The following is a 22754-nucleotide window of genomic DNA, read 5'->3' as shown; positions in this document are numbered from 1 at the left end:
GATATTAGGTGATCCCATTGGACACGCTCTATGCAAGAAGGCTCGCCAAGTTGTCGCCTTTGAGTATGGTACCCGTTTTTTTTACAGTACTGTGAGTTGTCTAAGTTTGGAATTACCTCAACAACCAGCTGATTACATATAGAGGTGTTAAGTTGTCAAATGGCGGACATCAGGACAATTTTATATTTATGCCTCGTTATCTCAATACATGTGGTTCATTACATCTTTTACATAAGATGGACACAGACTACACAGATAAATTAATACAATTTTGTTATAAAATCACACTTAATAAGGGATTTTAAAATCTATTGTTTTAAAAAGAATTAGAAAGCCCTGAACTTGTAGAAAAAAGAAAGATAAAATTATGACGCGTTCTGCTTGATATTCAATGGTCAATAGTTTCTCTAGTCTAATTGCAGATACGCATCTCTCTTTCAGTCTAGGCAATCACAATCAAATACTTGATTGTTCGTTGTCGTCTTCTGTTTTACATTCCCGCTCGAAAGCACTTTTTCATACGATTTTTCAATTTTAAACTAATTCAAATGGATAACATTGATATTAATAGACTCGCTTAAATTATCTTAACACAAGTACCCTATTTAGAAATTGTTTGAAATATCGTAAACAACTTGTGTAATACTCTAAATGTTAAATTACCATTAAAGGTACACTTAGCTGTACTCCAAGGTCCATTTAGACTTGAAACAAGAAAGCAAATTATCGAAAAACGATATATTTAGTGCAATCAGACGAGAGAGGTATAACGGGTTGCATTTTAAGGCCTTCTTGACCTGATTGAGAAGACGCCATAAAGTATAATACAATAATTCAGCCGGAACGCCTACAATTTTAAAGGGATACGGTAATTTTATTGTTTTTAATCATTTTTAGCGGCGGTGAGATGATCGGGACTTGTAATTAGGTCACCGGTTCGATATACCTTGCGTTTAATCTTACATACCTTTTTTTTCATCTACAATAAATACTTTTACAGGAAGTCAGAATTTTTTATCCTGATCTTATGTAGTCTGCGCTTATATGCTAGTTATATATATTTGTAGCGTAATTTATATGGCAAGGAAAAGAGAGAACCGTCAAAGTGTACCAGGTGGAAATAAGTAAATTAGGAATCTATTATACTGTTTTTATTTCCCATAGTAATAAACAGAGAAAGCTAAAGCATTATCGCGTCATATATGTGATCAATAGTCTAGTATTAATACAACTAATTAAGAGGAAATTGATTTCGACCAATGGACAAAGTTTCATTTGCCATCACGACTTTCTATTTTTTTTCTGTTTCTTCGTTGAATTAGACGCAGCCATTAGCCAAAAAATAACATAGAATGTAATATTAACTACGAGAAAAATATTTACGTAACATTTCTATAGTCGTGAGTCGTGAGCTAATTACAAATTTCTTTCAACGATTAATCTTAATGCATACTTAGTTTTAATAAATTCATAAATCGATTCGCAAGTCGTATTGAGTGCTACTTTCGCGGGTAATCCCAGTCATTAGAAAATTTTATCTCGTGTATTTCTAAATTGTAATCAATTATGTTAAATTTCACAAGGTCGTGCCGAATTCCACAATAATATTTTTAAGTGTCAAAATTATGTCTCGCCAAATTCTTTAATATGTAGTATTTGAGTTGTATTGAGTAGAATTTCAGTAATCTTTGATAGAGCCTGGGGTGGTTCTGGGCTAGCCAAACTCCTATTTCACTTAAACGATAATTCGATGTTTTATAGAAAAGTGAAGTTTGCTATTCATCCAAAATTATTGTTTCAAGAATTAAGGCTATGTTCAAACTAAAGTGAATTCAAAAAAGTTGTGTTTTTTTTTTAGTTATCGCTTCTCTGTATTTACTTTGACCCATAATTACAGTAAAAAAATTAGAATGGACAACTTTAAAACTAATCGTTTTTAAGTAACTTCAAAGGCGTCCTTTACATACAGTTTCTGTCAAATTTATTTAGACTTCATTTATATCATACTTATTAAATAGATATCAATATTATAATTTTTAGAAGTGAATATGAATCAAGGCCAGAAATTTTATGATAAATCTGGGTAAACCCAGAGCTGAACATCGTGAAATAATTTCTGAAGAAGTTGACATTCTCTTTAATGATGATATTAAAATAAAATTTGACCTTAAAGGTTAACTCCGCATCCGGATAAAGTCTACTGATATTAAAATATCGTTCATGCGATGAATCATCGATATAATTTCTTTATTATTGTAATGAGAATTATAAATTTATAGATATTTTTCATTAAAATTGAAATTAATATATTTTCTGACTTTCTCGTACTTTATTGGCTTTATTCGTAAACAGTTGATAAATTTATTATTGCATAGATTTCAAAAAAGGTTTAAGCAATGTCTAATTTCCAACTTCATGAAAAGCAAACAAGAAAATCCTTTATAATTACATAAAACATTAGTCTTGTTTTGGATGTCATTACAATAACCTAATTATTAAAAAAAATATTTTTTTTTCAGCATATACTGGCATTCAGGCCTGGGCATTCTTTACTAGTTACAAGAAATGTTTAATTTTTTCGTAGCAATCGTAGAGTTCGTAGCAACGCATATTTTATGGGTTAGTGATCTAAATTTAAATTCCAGAAAATAATAATAGTAGAACAAAGAACTAATCTTTTTAATTCGTACATAAAAGGAAGAGTGAACTTTTTTTAGCTTTTCCTAAAATTCATTATAAGAATTTTTGAAAGGTTCAAAGCTACGGTACATGAGGAAATATCTCAACCATTTCCAGAAAACAATTCAATATGCCTCAATAAAGTCAACAATGGTATGCAAGAAAAAATACGTAGGCCGTATGCATGTGTGCGTGTATGACACACAGGTCTCTCGGAGGATGAGTTGATGTTGCAAATGTATAAAAGCGAAGCGTCGGTTTCGAAATCAACACAATGATTTGAAATTCTCAAACGAGTGTACATACAAGTGAATAGATTTCCGCATAGTGATCAATTCAGTGAAGTGTTTTGAACTGTTGTGATTTTTTTACGGAAAACTTTTGGTGCATTCAGGATGATCGCTTTAGTGGTAATATTTTTATTTATAATTTCTTTTTATTGGGAAATAGTTAAGAGTTTTCCAAACTTCTTCATAAAGTATGTAAACTATATTCGTTTACTGCGAAATTTTATTAGTATAATTTTATTTTATTTAAAAAATAATTGAATAAGTTTACTTAACAGAATTATACAGAAATATATCAGATAATAATTATTTATCTTTATTTTCTAGTGTGTGATCGCATTGTGCGCGGGAGCAGCTGTCAGCTCGCCAATCGAGAACGGCCGGTGGAATCCCTACAAATACGGCGACGATGGCAAGTACGTAAATGTCAACCTAGTATATATATATACCTAAGTTCATATTATAAATGCTAATTTCTGTGTTTACTTCATGCGCAAAAATACGTATCAATAGTAATCTTACTATAAGAATGTATACCGTTTTTAAGTGTGTTACTTTTAGCCTTGCAGTAACGGGTTTATATCCCTATATTGCACCAATTATTTACTTTCCTTGATACATACATATTAAATGCTCGTCCAGCATAAAATATTGTGAGGAAAACGGCATTTCTTACATTAGAAAATGTTTTGAAACCTAAATGAGAGCAATATGATTGTTTCTTTATATTTTTTGAGTTTTTTAAATTATTTAAAAATACAAACTATATGTATTGACATCAAAGAAACAATAGCAGGCTTCAACGTTTCTTAAATGTTTTCGTAACTTTAACATTTTTCCGAGTTCTAAAGACAGATCTTAATCTAAATTTATTTTTCATATTACGGTAAACACTTTGCAAGGTAAAACAATATTCTCACAAAAGGTTGCGATAAAGTATAATCTAATATATTCCTAGCAATAGGTGCTAAGATCAGATAACAGCTGCCAAGAAATGGAGCTTACTGAAAAAATATGCTCGATATCTTTTGTTCTTACTTGGATTTCTTTAAAAATATAGGTTCCAATAAAGGTGGCAATAAAAGCCTTATCTCACTCCTACGATCATGCTTTTATTACTTCAAATGCATAGGGGTAAGGTTACTTCAAGGTATCACTTTTGTTCTTGCAGCATCATTACGAGTATTTCTTTCATAATTGTCGCTTTGTTAACAGAAATGGCCTTTAAAAGGCCTTGTACAAGCTGTATTTAAATAATTGTTATAGAAAAATATTGTACCTGTTTCCCATTATATTAACAACATTAAAAAAGGCAAGATAGGTCAGTTCGTTTTGTTATATCAGTCGCAAACTACTGGATCGTTTCATATTTTCCCTGCCTTTTCAAACGACTGCAAATAGTAACGCTCTCACCACACATAGCATATTTATCTTAAAACGTTGTTTCAGATATATACCTACAAATGAGGGAAAATACATCCACATTCCGAATCCATACATCCACATAGACAACCCCTATGATGGTGGCTATGGACCATACTCCCACGAACACGATCCCTACATCAGTGCCGCTACTCAGGACACGTACAAATACGTGTTAACCGCAGCAGAAGACAACCCTTTCTACAAGGAGGGATACTACAAAAATAACGGCATTAAGATTATCAGCCAAAAGCACAACTATAAAGAAGACAAATACGACTTCGAGTAAGTGACCATTTACCATATAAAGTACCTACGGTTCATATTAAGCACCAATTATAGCTGCTACGAGGCTTATTTTCGTACAAAAACGTTTTTTTCCCGATTCCGGGAAGCCTTAAAATTAAAATATGGAACAAATCACTTTTGTTTGATATATTTTTTCGGGTACTAAAGAGTTAAATCGAAAAATACAATTTAATAAAGCAGCATTTATTTTAAAATATTTTTGTCACAAAGTTGAAACAGATGTTACGTCCAATCCGATTCAGTATTACAGAACACATCTATCGTATATTTTTACCCATTTTCAAAACCAAATTGCAATATCACTTCCGCATTTTTGTTATAATGTTTTACGTCAATCGAGAACTGGATTAATTTATGGTTTCCTTATGGCGATATAGAATAGAAATTTGAATAATTAATTCATCATAAAAAGTTATTAGCACAAATAAGATATTAATAAATAAATTAAAGATTTCTAAACATTGTCATCATTGTTCAAAACGATTGTAAGTTTTATATTTGCATAACTCTCTTGATAGCTATTCCGTTATGGTAATTAGTCTAGACGCCATTCTATATTTAATCTATATTAATAACAGTAGCATAAATTAATCTGTTAGTGCTTTAAATCTTCATAACTTAGTCATACGCAAACAAGTTTGCATTGCAGGCAATTAAAAAACTAAATAATAGCTTTATTATGAACCCGGAAGCAACGGCTCTTTCGAATCATATGTATTTTATAGAAAGGTATAAACAAATATAGCCTTGACCGACTAACTAATTTGGCACTCATATTTTAATACTGACAGGTGGCGGTCAAAGTTCAAAATCATTTATATTCATTTACGACACAGTTATTGACATTCACGGGTTATTAAATGTTTTTGATTTTCAAAGTCACAGTTTATACGACTGTGAACAATACATTTGCTTATATTCAAAATATAGAAGTATATAATATCCGATTGAATTTAACTATACATAGATTATGTAGAAAAAACATTAAATAAACATTTTTTTGCAGTTTCGAGACCGAAAACAAAATCCGTGGAAAGGAGGAGGCTATTTTGAAAAATCCAAACACGATCGACGAGGGAATTGCTTCAAAGGGTTTCTACGAATATATTGGTCCTGATGGATTCATGTACAGAGTCGACTACACTGCCGACGAAAACGGCTTCCGCCCCAAAGTGAAGAGGCTGGAAACGCCATACTCAGGAAAATGGGTTTTGGAGAAAAACAATTAAACATACCTGCCAAAAATTACATTCCTCATGATATCAATCAGTATTTTCAGATAAGTAGACTCAGTAATGAACTCATTTCATGCACCTCTTGGAATTTGAAGCAAAGTCACGAACTTCACGCTTGTGACATTCTGTGAAGTCAACCGTGATTCATAGATTTATGCCCATTGTAAATCATGAATTGAAAACTTGGCTTAAATGAGTACAAAGTTGTCAAGGCATGAATGTTCCTTTAGGAAATTATGTCTGTGTAGACATTAGAAAATAATTTATATTTAGATTTAAGAACTTAGTGTTTTCGGATTAAGATACGTATTTATACAATGTGATAATAAATTTATACTTGGCTAATAAAAGTTTTATTTGCTTACAAATCCCATTAATACAGCTGTACTTTTATTAGTCGATAAGCGTATTTTATTCGCTCTCATTATTTTCGTGAAATATGGGCCCATATAACTTTAACACGCACGTTTTAAGCGGGACCGAAGATAACTCTTTTAAAGAGATTCCAATTAAATCATATTAGAAATGAAAATGAATATAAAAATACATTATAAACATTAAAAGTAAATTTTTATTTATACGCTATGTATATTTCGATCTACAATAATCTACATAAAAATAATATTTTTAATGACGTTGACGTTTAGTTGAACGTGTTATTACATAATATCCCTTAGGTTATCACTAAAGATACATTTCTAATACTAATAAAAGTCATTTTATAACTTTAAAATCTGATAAGCCCTCACAGAACATTAAAAATTCTGGAATATGTTTGCATAAGTGGGAACATTAAACGATATAAATCGCACAACATTAAAAGCTTAAAGTAAATTTCGAAATGACATAGATCGTAAAATTAAAGGCATGCGTGTAACTGGCAAGAATCTCGGTGAAATTGTTTTGGCTAAAGCTTATGGAGGCTTTTATAGCGAGTACATTGACCGAGGACACTGCCAAGTAGCCGGCGCCGACATCCCGACGCACTGCGAACAAGACCATGCTGCACTGCGCACTGCTTGAATCTCTATTTCTTCAACTAAACGACTTATGAGCGCAACGATACATTTCCGTGCCAAGTAGGTCCCGAGCTTTAATTTCCTTGTAAATTCGCTAAAACAGTCCTGAGTGCAACGACTCTGAGAGGATGTTTCGTACATAAACGCGTAAAAAACATATAAATCCAAATGTAAACGAGGCGGGTTCCAGTATTGGAACTCGTTATTGCTACTTTGTTACGCGATCTACTTTAGGGATTAAAATTTATTGTATCGATACTTGTTTTTAATTAATTTATTGCTGGTTTTAATGTTTTGTAATTGGCACCTTGTGATTCGTTAGTGTAATTAACTTGACTCTCAATTGATTGGACTTTTAGGTGGTTAATTAAATTGTTTTTGGAACGGGATTCATAGAGACGTGTGCTATATTATGTCGTTAGATCGTAGCTTGAACAATTTAACAGTTACGAACGGCCGGAAAAGAGGCGGACGTTGGAGCCTGCTGGCTTAATTGGCTCCAGACCAAGTTTCCAAAGAAACCTTCTGTGTAGACGTGATGCGGTTAAACGAAAAGAAATGATAATTAAATCAATTGTTTTATTTCTTTTTAAGAAAACAGACGCTATCTTTTATAATACTTATTGTTCTTAATTCTTACAAAGACAACTTGTAAAATATTTAAATTAAAGATACCCAAAAATAAACAAAAAGTTTTTGGAATGCGCTTTGGGCTCCTGATACATAATAATGTTTTACATACTCACTTTACTACTTCCACTTCAGCTGTTCATCCATTGGTGCACAGCCATGATTAACATCAGCAGCCTCACGGTGAGACTTGCCCTACGCTTAAGCCACGTGGCTCAAACTACTCCGACTAGACTGCGATGAGGTATGTGCCAAAGGAACAATCACCTATATGGTGAACTAGACTGATCACCGAAAAAGGTGACACATGTCTATAAATAAATATAATCCCTAGAATTCCATTGAATATCCGTCACGACTACACCATATTGAGAGCGCAGGATGACCACGTATCACCTGGGTGCTCATGTACCGCCAAAGTCCAAAAAAAGTAAAATCATTTATTAACACAATGTACACTTGTGAACGTCAAAAAAGAAATACATATTAAATTCTTCCCATCTTCGAAATAACTAACATTAGTACTATCGTTAAAGTTTTTCTTTCAAATAGAAATTGTGTATTTTTAATGATCGGCCCCACTATGAAATCGAATCTGAGTCCTTATGATCTGCTAACTACTAGATCAAGGAACCTGTTAATAATGTCTACGTACTAATGTGTACAGAATTAATCTACTTACTAAGTTTCCCGACGAAGGTAAAGTAGATTAATTTTCTAATTATGAAATTCTCATTATAAATTTTGCTAAGTTTGAACTTTTTGTCTTACGAAGCCTTGTAAAGTTGTATGAAATTATTCAATAACATGAATTTTCAGTAATAAAGTTTGAATATGGAATAAGAATGTTATATATATATTGGATCTCGTTTAGATTGATCGATAGTACAAACAATACATGGCGCAAATAAAAAAAGCTTTTTTATGAGTTTGTGGATTGTCAAAACTAAAATTCAAAGTAATAAATAATGTTCTAATAGATTCATAGATTTTTCAAAACATTTGACCACAACTTTTATGTTTTGCTGATATTTGTTACTGGATTTTGCTGAAATCGCCGAGTGTTACTGCAAAAAAGATTAATACAAAATTATATAACATACATATAAAACATTTTCTACGTTAGGAGAAATATTGCAGTCATTTAAAATGCCAGTTTTTGCTTTTTACTAATTTTTGTTATGTATAAGCAAAATCATCACCTTAAAGCCATTAAAGACTCACACGACACACCTTAAAGACTTTGTACCAAAATAAATTTGAAACAAACATAATTTAAGTATGATTTAGTATATATTTTATTTTGTCAATATACTTAAAATACGGTCAATCAAAAAACAATACTTAAAATACAATGACAAGCGCTACACCACTTACAAAGTATCACTGATCCGATTTATTTACCGTTCAACAAATAGTCCATTGAAAACCAATTCTTTCAGTTTAACCACATTGAAATAACATAAAAGTTTGTCCGAGACTCTGGACCAATTCCAAATAAGGTAACTGTCGCCGGCATCCGCCGGGGCCAAGTAGGACTTTTACAAGCTCTGTGTAACTTACTGATAGTCCTTATATCAAAGGAATAAGGTTTAATATAGATTTACCGGCCGTAAAGCTTTCAAGCTATGACCAACTGTTCGCTTCCGGACTCGTTGGCTACTCGCGAGTTTTATAGCTTGCGGATTGAATTTGTAGGTGGTTATTACAAAGGTTGTATTTTTTTAAGGATTTTTTGCGGATTAGATTCGATGCTTTTGTACGCCGCGGAAATTTTATTCTTGGAATTACTTTTAATTCTGATTTACCAACGTGATAGACTCCGTTTTTAAAACTAAAAGGAATTTGATTAAAAAAAGAAATCAGCTGGATGTTACGGTAATAATTACAAAAAACAAAAAAGCACATTTTTTATAATGCTACGTTATTACAAAACGTTATCTAAATTTATTTATTAAATTTGAACTTTCACGATTAGTTTGTTGTGTAGATCTAAGTCAAACAATTCGGTTCAGCAATTAAATGTTAAATTTGGTATTGTCTTTGGTTAACGCTTTTACACATTGAAAGAAAACAATTTTTTTAACCGGATTCAAGCCATTTGTATTATTATAAACTTTATTTATAAACAAATGCATATTCATTTGTTTATAAATAAAGTTATCTAGCCATAAATACTGAATCAAAGTAAAAAAATTATATTGCGAATAACATTTATTAGTTGAACTAATACACTCTAAAACTAAAAGTACCTAAATATAAAACAATTTAAAATATAAAAAGCTTATTCGAAGTGGTCTTCACTGGTCCTTTTAACGTTGAGGCCAGATAAAGGAAAATTCTTCACTGCCATATCCATATATCTCTTAAGTCCTTTCAAATTTATTTTTGGAACAAATCCACATTTTCAAAAACATCCTTACAATAATAACCTCGAATATTCGCACCTCGTTCGCATATTTTCAATTATAAGAAACATAATCCCGACACTTTAGCAAGTAATAAAAACACTTTCTTATGAAATGTCCCAGCGTGCACCCGCTAGTGTTTGGAATTTTTAATCATAATCTCTCATTTTTATATGTTTACGCAATAATATTCATGTTTTACAATCCTTATTTCGCCTTAAGTAACATTATTCTTTGGGTGGTCAGCAATTTAGATATTTTGTTGAAATTTTAATGATTTCCTCGCGTGTTTTAAGAAATATTTGTTGTTAAAATGTAATATTTTATTTAAAATGATTGTTGATATTTTTTACTTAACGTTTTCCAAATAACGTACAAATGAATAAAGTGATTTTTTTTCATGAGTGTTATTTAAAATAAAACACTCGTGATCCAGTATGGGTTAAGATACCTTTATAGTGTTGTACAATCGAATCTATAATAAAGTCAAAATAAACTTTATTTTTAAATTTAGCATTTTCAGCTGTTTAATTGTTTAAAACTATATCTTGGAATTCAACATTACATACAGAAATTTTACTTACAATTTACAAAACTATCATAATTATAATAATTTATTAAAATAGAACCCACACATTAGCACACTCTTACATATATACATACTCGTCGCTTCTGGCAAACGTGTATATGTTCCGAAACGACAATCTTCATTCATTTTCTATCCACAACAATTATGTGAGGAGGCTCGCATGTGCATTGCCAGCCTTTTAAGATTTAGTACGAACTTGTCATAAAACCCTCAATCAAATTGGTTCGGAAATACTTCAGTGGGCTCATATTTGGAGCTGTGAGGCAAAAAAGGCTTTTGAAAACGTTCCGTTATTGAACGGTCCGTATCGTGGTATACGAATGAAATTTAGTATTCGGCCTCGAAGACCGGTGATGAAATTCAGCTGCAGCCAAACAACTTCTAAATGAGGTTGAATTAAGGCCGTGCATTTTATTGTGAACACGTTTTAAATATTTAAATAAAGTATATTATTATATATTAATTGGTAAACTCGTAATACAACCTACTCGCATCTAGTGACAAAGAAATATAAAACTATTAGATCCTACAGTCGTAAAACAGCTGGTTGAAAGAAGCCATCTTGAGAATAACGTATGCTAAAAAATGCAAACAGGAAAATTTAATGGTTCGTAAAGTGAACTAGATGGAACTGGGATTGTCCCCGATATAAAACTTAACTGTTTCTACCCTTGATATTTTTTTCACGGATGGTTGTCAATCTTATCATAAAAAAATACCAAATAAAATATTACTTTTGTAGCCTGAATTTTATAATGAAATAGCAGTTTTATATTATTATGTGTTATTGTTATGAATTTTACTGTTTTCATTAAACTTTTGACTTCACCAATAACGGAACGACGTTGTAAACTCAATAAGGTAGTATTCTATGCCTTAACAAAAACCAATATTTCATTGGGAACTAATCGCAGGAACTATGAATTTAACTATTTATTTATAACAGTAAAATTAACAAGAATGTTATATAATTGAGCCATGGAGATGTTTGGTTATTGTTGTATTAAAACTGAAATATTACTCGTAAATGTTTTAATATACAATGTAAAACTGTTGGCACAGTTCAATAGAAAGGCCGAAGTTTAATGTTAGAAATAAATGATCTAAGCTATAATACGTCTGGAAAGGCGCCAGCACACTAACACGGTTCCTAGATCTTTGAATTATAGGGGTTAGCTTTCCGCATACAAACTAGATTTGGTTAAGATACAGTTACATTACGTAATGAGTATTTGCTTTGTATTTAGGTTGCCTTAAATACACAAGCGAATACTAGAAAGAGACTTTAGTCGAAAGAAAATCTTTTATGTTTAATATAATTATTATATATATACTCTTGCATAAATCCTGAAACAAAGAAAAAACAATTTTTTCTATTGCAAATAACAATTATTACTTTTACAGTGTGTTAGTTAAATACATAAAAATATAAAAAGCTTATTTGAACTAGTCTGCAATACAGTCCTTTAAACGTTGAGGCCAGTTATAAATAGAAGCACGCATTCTTTCTGAACGCTCTCATGGGAAAATTGTTCACTGCCAATCGCACCGATTGTTTTAGTGATGCCAAATTTTCACGGCGTTTAGAGCAAGGCGTATTCTCAAAGCCGTCAAAATAAGAAAAATCAATAACAAATAACAAATTCCAAATTCAAATGTTATAATTTGTTAATTTTCAATAGTAACAGTATTTACGGCCAGACTAAGTGTAAACCAATTAGTAATAACGGATTTTCTTTCTTATACTCTAAGCAGTTAAACAGATGTTTTCTCTTTATTTCAGTTGCCAATTATCACTCAGGTATTCACAATATTTTATTTAAGGTATAGTGTCTCGAAGCCAATATAATTTAATATTTTAAGTTACGCTACATTACATTGTAAGTTAGTGTAAATGTGTAAATTGAATAAGTTTTACACAATAATTAAAATTTGAACAGCAAATTCTAAAACAAAATGGACTAAAACCATAAATAAATGAGCGTACCAATTCTTAAAAAGTCCGCAACGCACTTGCGAACCTTCTGGCAATATGAATATCCATGGGCGGATTTATCATCTAAAATCAGGTGAGGTTTCTGCCCTTTTGCCTCATATTACATTAAAAAAACACAAGAAAACAATTTTTATGGCCAAATGAAATTTTTATGTTATAGTCACTTTCCGTATGAAAAAATATTACATGATTTTCATCACTTAAAATTGATTCATAAATTTTCACCCACAAAGGGTTGTAAATAAACAGAGGCTTGAGTACAATCATTATTCTAAGTTATTGAGAGTAACATGAAAATTGCGTTTCGTTCTGTTTATGTTGGGGTTAGAACGGATGTAAGGGGAATGAGAGCTATATCAAGAGAGTATGTTAAGCAAACATAATGGAATAATAAATCAGTATAGCTTACGTAAGTACGCAAATTGAAGTGATATTGTAATAAACAATCGACTCTTACATATTTCTTTCTGTCCAGTTATATATAAGTTAAATAATAAAATATAGTTTACGTCAAGAAAAAATAATTGCGTGAAGATTTAGACAAATTATAATGAATTTAAAAATAATAAACAGAAAACAAACGCTTAAGTGTTCTCAGCATGCCGAGTGTCACTTCAGTATTTAATTAAATGTAAGTGAAAAAAAGTAACTGAGAAGGTAAGGGTGATTTGTCAAAATTAATTAAAAAGAAGACGAAGGAACTGACGAATTAGTAGGTATAAGGCTCGGTACTCAATTGAAGAACCTTAAAACTAACATCCTAAGTACAGAATTGACAGAAATCTTGTTTATCTTGGTTAGGGTTCTTAAGGACAACACACGTCTCAAAAGCGCACATATTTTGTAAAAACTCCGATAAAATAATTATTCCCTAAGAAAAAAAAGAAGATAAAGGTCACGGAATATGCGGACAGCGGTAAGACTCGTCTCCAAATCATTTCCCTCAGACTCAAAAATCTACGACGCGTCCTATACCCCACTGTGAGCGTAGTAGATTAGAAGACGTAAAAGGCCTCCTAAAACTATACAAAAATTATCAATATAATCGTTGTAAAAGTACCCAATGGTGGGTTACAGAATTCATACAATACGCCTGCCAGTGAAAACGCAGCCTTAAACGATGACGGGCTTTCAAGTGTTCGCCAAGTTGTTGCCCGTTTGTTTTCCAGCTAATTACGTCCTTGATGAGGTGCTCGCCATTCTGCACGAGAATACTAAATTATAGCGCTTTGAGAAAATAAAACGTCGAGTCGTACAACCCTTGTACACTTGTTAATTAGTATTCAGTTTATTTATATTGGATTTTGTATAACTTGTGCAAGTAAGATACTTTACTATGGACTTAAACGATCGTAATATTAACATATGGATAAAGATATAGATTACAAACAACAAGTCTCAACCAATACAATTACATTCGTGTCTATTTATTGAAACAGTTATATTGAACTGTACACTTTCGATGAACATATTTAAGAAATCAACCATTTGAGATTACATACGTTTACTGAAGTTTTACTCAGGTAGTGAATAACACATATTTAAAGGCGAGTAACTTTGTATTAAGTGCCAACCGCCGCCTCTGCAACTGTGCTTTGCGTGTGTGTTGCCGACCTTGGAGAGACTGGTATGCTCTGATCTTAATGTCTAAGTTGTATCTTTCGGATTACTCTACTCGCAACTGGTACCACAAAGTGCGCGTCAGGAAGTGCCTTGAAAAGCGAAACGTTGTGGAACGCCAGGCGTCGAGGTAGAAAGTATGGAAAGTGCAATTGTATTAAAAAAAATGTGAAAATATTTCTTCAAATTTCGTATTTTATTCTAATAAGAAAACATAGCAGGTTACACATATATGAATAGTGAATTTCTAATAAAAATCCTACTTATTTCACCCTACATTAGCCGCGATATAAAGGCATAACGCAAAATGTAAGTGTTCGGTTCAACAACACTCCCATAAAGAGTTAGGGTAATCGTGGCTCCCTCTACGGATGCGGTCTTTACATACAAAAGGCCGAATTGCCTTCGCTGATTGAATTATGCCCTACTTTTCCTTCATGCTTTTGTGAAAGATTTACACTATTTAGCTTCTACAGAGAGGTTTTTATTGAATAAACCGTATTTTTCTTACAATTTCTATAGGCTGATAGAGACATTACTTTATCGGTATGGTCACTACAATATCGTGGGTATCCATAATTGACTCCCTCACACTTTGAAATTTGTCCTTAATAATTTAATTATTGATTTAATTTTATTATCTTCGTATTTGTTATTGACTTGTCACATTCAATGCTGTATTTTATTTTTATGTATCAGTACGCCCAGCGTTGGCAAGTTTTTATAAATAAAATAAATTAATAAATTTCACGTATTTATGGTGGTTTTCTTATTATGGACGAATTGAAACATTAATACGCGCTTTGCTTAGTCATAAAAACGTTTAAATGTAAGAGCTTATGCTTATAAACTTGTAAACCTATATCTATATGGTATTTTTTTTAATGTCACCCTTTCGTACAATAGTAAAATGACTTTCCATTGAAATGTCATCACACTGAATCAAAATAATTCGAACTAGGAATTGGTGTCAATACATTGAATCATTATTTTAATAAAACAATATTGTTATACATTAAATCTTTTTTGCGAGCCAAAAACATGATACAGTAGGTGTGGTTTTTGGTATGATATAAAATAAGCATATTTGAGATAAAGATTGTCTGGACAGTGGAATGTATAGTCGTGATCGCATTACCATAAAACAATGCTAAAGTCAAATTCTTTAAGCCTGTTGCTAAACGCTCTTTTTGCGATGCATTCGTGTGCTTTAATTAACACGCCGAATTCCAAAGATATGTGTTAAGTCTCACACTAGGATGCTATTAATATATTTTAGACGGTGTCGTAAGTTATCCAATATGTCCATTGTTCCCCTGCAAAACTCTGTCACTTATTATACATCCCGTTTTATTAGGTATCCCGATATTATACTCGAGTCGTAGGTACTCGGTAGGTACCGAGTCGCTAATTTTTCTATAAAAAATACTGTATAACGGTTTATTGTTTTAAATCTACTTGTATCAACTACAACTGGTTTTGAATTTGGAACCATAATAATAACTTTTATAAGGCTATTTCTGTCATTCACGAGCTTTTTTGGATTAATAACATTTTATTTGAATAAAATATCCGATATTAGTTTAACTGTTGTCTTATAAAAAGAGCAGTTTCGATTATACCTAGGTAACACTGAAGATGTTTCTAAAATGAAAAACAGCTTAATATAGAAAGTTGACGATACTTGTTTTTCGAAATAACCTCCTCTCTACACATTGTGGCATTCGATGGAACCACTGAGAAAAGCAGTGCCATAGTCAAATATTCTACAGTCCGTTTTGCGGAATGTGCTGAAGCATTGTCGTCGTGAAGGAGGATCCTACTTTGAGGGCGGGAGGGGTCTTTTTTCATTGACTTCTTCCTTTCTTTACCTTAGTTGGCCGATCCTCGAAAGGAAACACCTACTGAGCTGATTGTCTTTTGGTTTTGGGTTCGTAGCAATATATCCAGCTTTCATCACCTGTGACGATGGATAACAGCATTTGAGTCACCGCCGTTGAACTTATTTAACATTTAAATGTTCATGTAATATTTTTTTAACTTGACTCACACCAATGCCTCTTATCTTCCTCTATGATGCGTCGCACAGCACTGATGTTATCTTCGGTAGTCGCTGTTAAAGGACGTCTCTCACGCGGATCATCACTGAGATTCCTACGTCCATGCTTAAACTCGTTAAACCAATTGTAAATAGTGGAAAGAAATGGGGATTCATTAAGAAATACTAATCGTAGCCTATCATAGCTTTGTTGTTGAGTAAGCTCATAACGAAAATCATAATAAATCACTGACAGAAAATTATCTCGCGTTAGGTTAATTTTCATGTGTAAAAACAAGTTTTAGATTTGCCGCCAATTCAGAAAAACAAATGACAAATAAATACAATATACATTACCAAAGGTTACCAAAGAGTTCTAAAATTGAAATTCAAAGTTTTCATTAGCAATGTTTGTAACTGGCCAGATCTAAACATTTTCAGTGTTACCGACGTACCGGTAATAATTATTATCACTTTATATATAATATCATTTAATAGCATAAAGACACCATTTAACATGAAACATACATATTGTTCGTATTATAAAAACATTAAACAATTTAAAAAGAAAACATTTATCCCAATATTATCGTATGGTTCATCACTTTATGAACCCATAAAAAGTAATTAAACTTAACAACACTTACAAAACCCTTAAGACGAAAATAAACAAAAAATTAAACGACCTCGTCAGCAATGTGTCTCGGGCCAATTGAATTTCAAAGCTGACAAGCGTCTACCACAAAATTTATTCAAAGAATAAATCTGAAAATTTGTACATGTAAAGGCATAAAGGCAAAGTGGCGCCGACGCGTCGACACAAAGGAATTTCTAAATTTCACGGCTTCCGCTTTGACTGTTTGTATATGAGGGGGTTGGTAAGATGACAAACGGCTAGGAAATAGTGAAGTGCAGAAGCGGCCTCTGGCGGCGACCCGCGTGGTGTCATGTTTTCGCCAAACGGGATATGTCTCTTCCATAAACTAAACTTCACATTACGAATATAATAGCTATTTTAAGAGGGCTTGGAGTAATATGAAATATTTATGACTAATTGTATAGTATGATCCTTTAACTAACCCAGCGGTAGTTGGTCCATTATTTAATATGGAAGTTAACACTCGGTGAGTTATACCCATTTTCTAAAAACAAATTTATTGATCTCATCTTAAAAACACTAAATAATAATTAAACACAAATAGCCTCCAGCCCCTGTTTTATATAAAAAAATTAAAAATTATTATTTAATCATTTTTAGCGCATTTGGAGTCAGTTATACATATAAAGATATATATTATATGTATTATATAGTCTAGTATTGGTAACAACTAGATTAGTCTAATTGCATAACAACAGCACTCTTTCATAAACTCAGGTTGACAGAAAGAGTTCTGTCAACCTGAGTTTAACGTTGTAATGAAAAGGGAGAGCATTGAGGCTGATTGAGTTTTTATGTCAATATATATATATAACCATGTAGTGTACTTAGTTGCCTGGACAATTTAAAATATATCTTTTGACGATGATGTATTTATTGTCCGAGCCGGTAAATCGCTTGGCTCAAATATGAAATGCCTTAACATTACAAACTACAATCTGCTTTTGCTTTAGTTTCTCTTAAGGAGTATTTTATTCAAGGAATTTAGATGAAATTTTTGCTTTGTATTTTATAATGCAAGGAATATTAATAATAAACAACTGTTTAACAGTCTTTTAATATTTTCACCATCGAAATGGTTTAGGCTGATTACAATTTGGTTATTTACACACATTATCAGATATATAATATTTTATAGCAGGCGTCATATGTATCACCATATAAAACAGCCGCAGGCGCTAAGTCAAACAAATATTTTTATACCCGCGTAGATTCTTAATGATATGCGTTCAAACACACTCAACAATAGTTTTAAAGTATATATTAAAAAATACGGTGAATTAGGAGCCACTTGCTTGTTCTATGTAGTAAAAAATCGTGACAAAATCGGCCTGTCTTTTATCCAAAAATCAGCGTCAGTGTGTGTCAGTCACCGAAAACTTTAATTATCTAAAGAAAAATTATCAATACCACGGATGTATCTTATGTATTCTTCTTCTTCTAATTCTTCAAAGATTATGTATTCTAAGTATCCTAAATGTTACGTAAGGTTGAACAAGGGGTATTATTATTTTTATTATTATAGTAGTTTACAACGTCATCTTCCACAAGGTGGCATAAAGGTGGAAAAGTGCTTGTAAAAAGATGTTGTAACGCCACAATATGTCGTCAAAGTTAGTGGTTTGCAAGGCAAAGGAAACTTTCTAGCTACATTCTATCAAACAATGTTTATTATAAAACAATGCATATTAATGCGAAGAATATACTTTAATATTAGAATAAAGATGCGGTTGAATTTAGCCTATTAATTAAACTGTAATAAAGTAAATAAAAATATCACATAATACATGATAGATCAAATTTTTGTGATTCATACTTTATTACATAACCTAATAATAAAAGATACCTCATTACTACTATAAGAATATATTTTAACTAAATCATACATTATTTTTATTGTTTGTTTTTAAAAATATATTTGAGACGATTTGGTATTACTATGTTTTGCTCGTTAAATTATAAAGGAGCCCGATATTTCTTTCAATAAAAATATGTTTAAGGCTATTATTTGAAAGACTAATAATCCTATTAGGACAAACAAATACAAAGTCAACTATAAAATAATACATTAGATGGAGAATTATTAACGAAATGTTTAAATTTATGTTACTACAATGAATCATAAAAAGCTTTATTACGATATTTTCAATTAGTATGCTATCAAAATATATACAAAAGGGATTTTTATCATCATTCTTGTCGCGTGAGAAATATTATTTCATAATCTGAGATCGTATTAATAATTATGTATTACACTCTGTGACAATATTTTTGTCACTAACCTAACAGTAATTATAATTTTATTTTCAGTTATCAAGAACATTTAGTTTTTTCCTTTTCCCCGCATAATTTGGTAACAAAAATCTGATTACATTGTATCCATTATTCCTTTAACAGGAATTTACTTGTACGCTATTTGGTCGTGTTCTTAGCACGGACAATATTAAAATCGTAAAGTTACCATAAAATATAATAAATGTGAAATGTATCTGCACTTTGTAGGCGTAATTAGAACTTAACGGAAGCACAAAGTATCTCTTAGATTTTCTATGGTGCTTTGGGGTAATGAATTTTAAAAATTCGGTGGATGCGTTTGAGATATCAAAAACTGTCAAACATATATACATATAACATCATCAGCCTTTATAACCTACCAAACAACCTGTTCTACAATAATATCTTGTAGTGTAAGACAGTCGTCGGCACTCGCATTTCAATAAATCAGAAGAAATGACGCCAAACGCGTTAAGCAGTCAGCATCTCAATGGGTGGTCCAGACGGGGCCACGGTTATTTCACGCATACAAACAGAATCAAAGGGTGACACAGAAATAGTACCGCTGAGAAAGGATTTATGAAATAAATTAATTTTTAGATGTCTTTTGATAATGTTGTTCACACATTTTCGTTGTTCCGTCTATTTGAATACATTTAGTGTTCGAATAATTGTGATGATACCATGTTCTGTGGTTGAAAATTAAAAATACACCTTTCTGATTTTTGTAAAAAAAATTGTACAGGTTGCTCAAATTCGGAAAGATCGCGGTGTTTGCAGTGAACTCGTAAAGCTGTAGGTCCTGATCGTGGTCATGTGATGAGGCGACTGTGTGGCACGTCTATCCCATGGCATTATGAGAGTTATGAAATACATTACACTTGTGTACTATCCTCATATATATGTATTTCATGCGTACATGGCAAGTCTCATTAGAGATAAGCCACCGTGGCCGAACAAAACAGTGGTGGGCAAAACATTTCGATTCTCATACCTTGTTCGATATAATTTGTACCATACTACATGTAGAATTTGTACATGCTTACTTCTATTTTGGATACATAGACAAAACCAAAATATCATATATCTTCCTAAAAGTCAAGTTACATGAACCTTTCACACAGGTACTTGTCGCTCAGATAGTAAAGATGCGCTCATAATAGATCAAATCAGAAGTAATCAAAGGTCTATGTTGTCCTTGTTGACAAATCGGGAAAAATGTTTGTAAGTTTCACCATACCTTAGTAATGTATTAATTGTGTATAACAGGTATTGGAGGATTCTGATTACTACTTTCCGTCATTATAACTGTATTTTTTAGGAAAAGAAAGCTCAGAATAAGGCATATAAATCAGCTGAGCTTTGAAGGTAGTTATTAAATTTGAAAGCATAGAACAAAAGTTTACAGATGGGTACTTCTTAAGCAGTCAGTGAATAAAAACTAAAGCGTCACTATAGTGAGAATTCTTTAAAATTTCGAATAGAAAAGAATCACGTAGTTTTAACTTTCAGTACTTTTTCGCGCTTTTATCTGGACTACGTTCATCTGCTGTAAGCGAGATTCTTACTGCTTCATTCCAACAGAGATTTTTAATTTTTCTTTTCTTAGTATTAAAAATTCAACGCTCATTGAATACGTAATAATGTTGTGTAAAATGAATTTTTCATTTTATAGTACGTTATGCTTGCATTTTTAAATTCCAATTTAACTTATTTGAAAAGGTCTGCAAACTATCAGTTTTATTTATGATAATGTAATTCCTAGTAAGAGTTTGTTGGTCCTAATTAGATGTTCCATAAGCCTCATTTTAGTATACAAAGCTATATTCGTATGCGTTGTGTGTTTGTGAAAAAAACCTATGAAGTAATATACCACACCGTAATTAAAAAAAAAATCTTCTGTTTTATTTCGGTACAGCGATTATACTTATCTCTATACAGAATTCTCGTGTCACAATGTTCGTTCCCATACTCCTCCAAAACGGTTCGACCTCGAAATTTTTTATGCATATTCAGTAAGTCTGAGAATCGGCTACTATATATATTTAAAGCCCCCAAAAAATTGTTCATATTTTTTGGATACAATTTTATTTATTTAATTTTTTTTATGATACAACACACAACAATATAGAAAATTATGATTTGAACTATGAGGTTTATGTAGAGAAATATTCCCAGCTCTTCAACAAGTTAATATAAAACAATTTTTTAAATTACAATTTCTTAATTTTAAAAAACAGTGCATGAATAAGTGAGTGTAATGTGTATTGAATATGAATTTTTAAATACTATTAAAAACGTAGTATTAATGTATATAGATTTCAAAGAACAAGCGAGCAAACATACTGTATTTCATCGACAGCGTGATATACCATATGTTAATCGGTTAATTGTCAGAGCATCTACTTAAATAAAATAAAAAAAGGAATAAGGCATTACCTACGTGACGTAATTAATTAAAACTTTATATGAACAATGTTAACTAAAGTAACGATACAAACGAAATAAACGTAAAACGGGTTTATACCACTATGAAAAGTTCATTGTTAGAGTATACTAAAACTAATTAGCCTCGAACATCTGTGGTGAAAACTCGATTAACGTGAAGAAAATAAAACCCTCAATACAAGGATTTTAAAGTTCTTAACGTTTGCAGAAACTACAAATAAACAGAATTATTTTGTTCAAAATGTTTTTTGTTTATGGTCAGCGCTGATCACAGCAAGTTTTATGCACTTAAACGATTACACGCAGTTTGTAATGTTATAACTTATTTATTTAAAAAGGTATTACCAATATTATCATAATTACCACACAGCATAAAATCCACAAGTGTTTTATTCGTCATGAATTGAATGAACATGAAAAACCCATCTTTATTTAGCAGACTAAACTTAGAAAACTGATCTATAATCTTGTATGAAATTAATGTTAGCAGCATTAATTTTCAGCCCTACCACGACTGAACTAAATAATTTCACTATTGTTACTGAACAATTGCAAAAGTACATTTTTTATTTACAGTATGAATACTCATTAAAGTGCGTGTAATGTAATAATTTATTGTTAATTTAAACTACTAAACATTGCCCAAATTCCGCGTTCTGCACAAGTACGAGTTGGCTGGACACGTTTTTTTAAACGCTTGAATAAAACCGGATGTTATTTAATAAATGGCAAAATTATACCTCTTCAATCTCAGGTATGAATGTAAATACCTTTTCCTTTATCAACATAGAGTCTTACTTATTTATCGTTGGCGAAAATGCGGACATAAGGTAGCGATCACATCAGCCCTTGAAAGTGGCTAATTTAAAATGAGAACCCGCCCGAATTGAAACACAACTCATTGACAAGATTCCTCAACAATTTTTCTCTTAAAGCCAAACAAATGAGGAACCATTAGATGGAGTGGAGAGCGCTTAATCTATTTCTGACGAGTTTAGTGACGCCGACAAAGACAAATCGACATTAGCCTACCCACACGGCGCGAAGGCGTTCCACTTCTGTTTCAATTCCACTTTTATTTGCGGATTAACTTCTTATTAGTCATTGTGCAGCGATGAAGCCCCTAGCCCGCTATCACAAGC

General features: G+C 31.7%; 1 protein-coding gene across 1 annotated transcript; it reads left to right on the top strand.

Moving 5' to 3' along the window:
- Window positions 1-2937: 2937 nt before the first annotated feature.
- LOC123716556 lies at window positions 2938-6276 on the top strand. The gene is made up of 4 exons (XM_045672356.1): window positions 2938-3089; window positions 3294-3382; window positions 4416-4673; window positions 5704-6276. Exons 1-4 carry the CDS (start codon window positions 3075-3077, stop codon window positions 5924-5926), a joined length of 585 nt encoding a protein of 194 aa, XP_045528312.1. The 5' UTR covers window positions 2938-3074; the 3' UTR covers window positions 5927-6276.
- The last annotated feature ends 16478 nt before the right edge of the window (window positions 6277-22754 follow it).

The sequence above is a fragment of the Pieris brassicae genome, chromosome 11 (genome assembly GCF_905147105.1).
Source record: "Pieris brassicae chromosome 11, ilPieBrab1.1, whole genome shotgun sequence".
Lineage (NCBI taxonomy): Eukaryota > Metazoa > Arthropoda > Insecta > Lepidoptera > Pieridae > Pieris > Pieris brassicae.
Note: the sequence above shows the minus strand (reverse complement) of the source record. Positions and strands in the feature narration are given on the sequence as shown.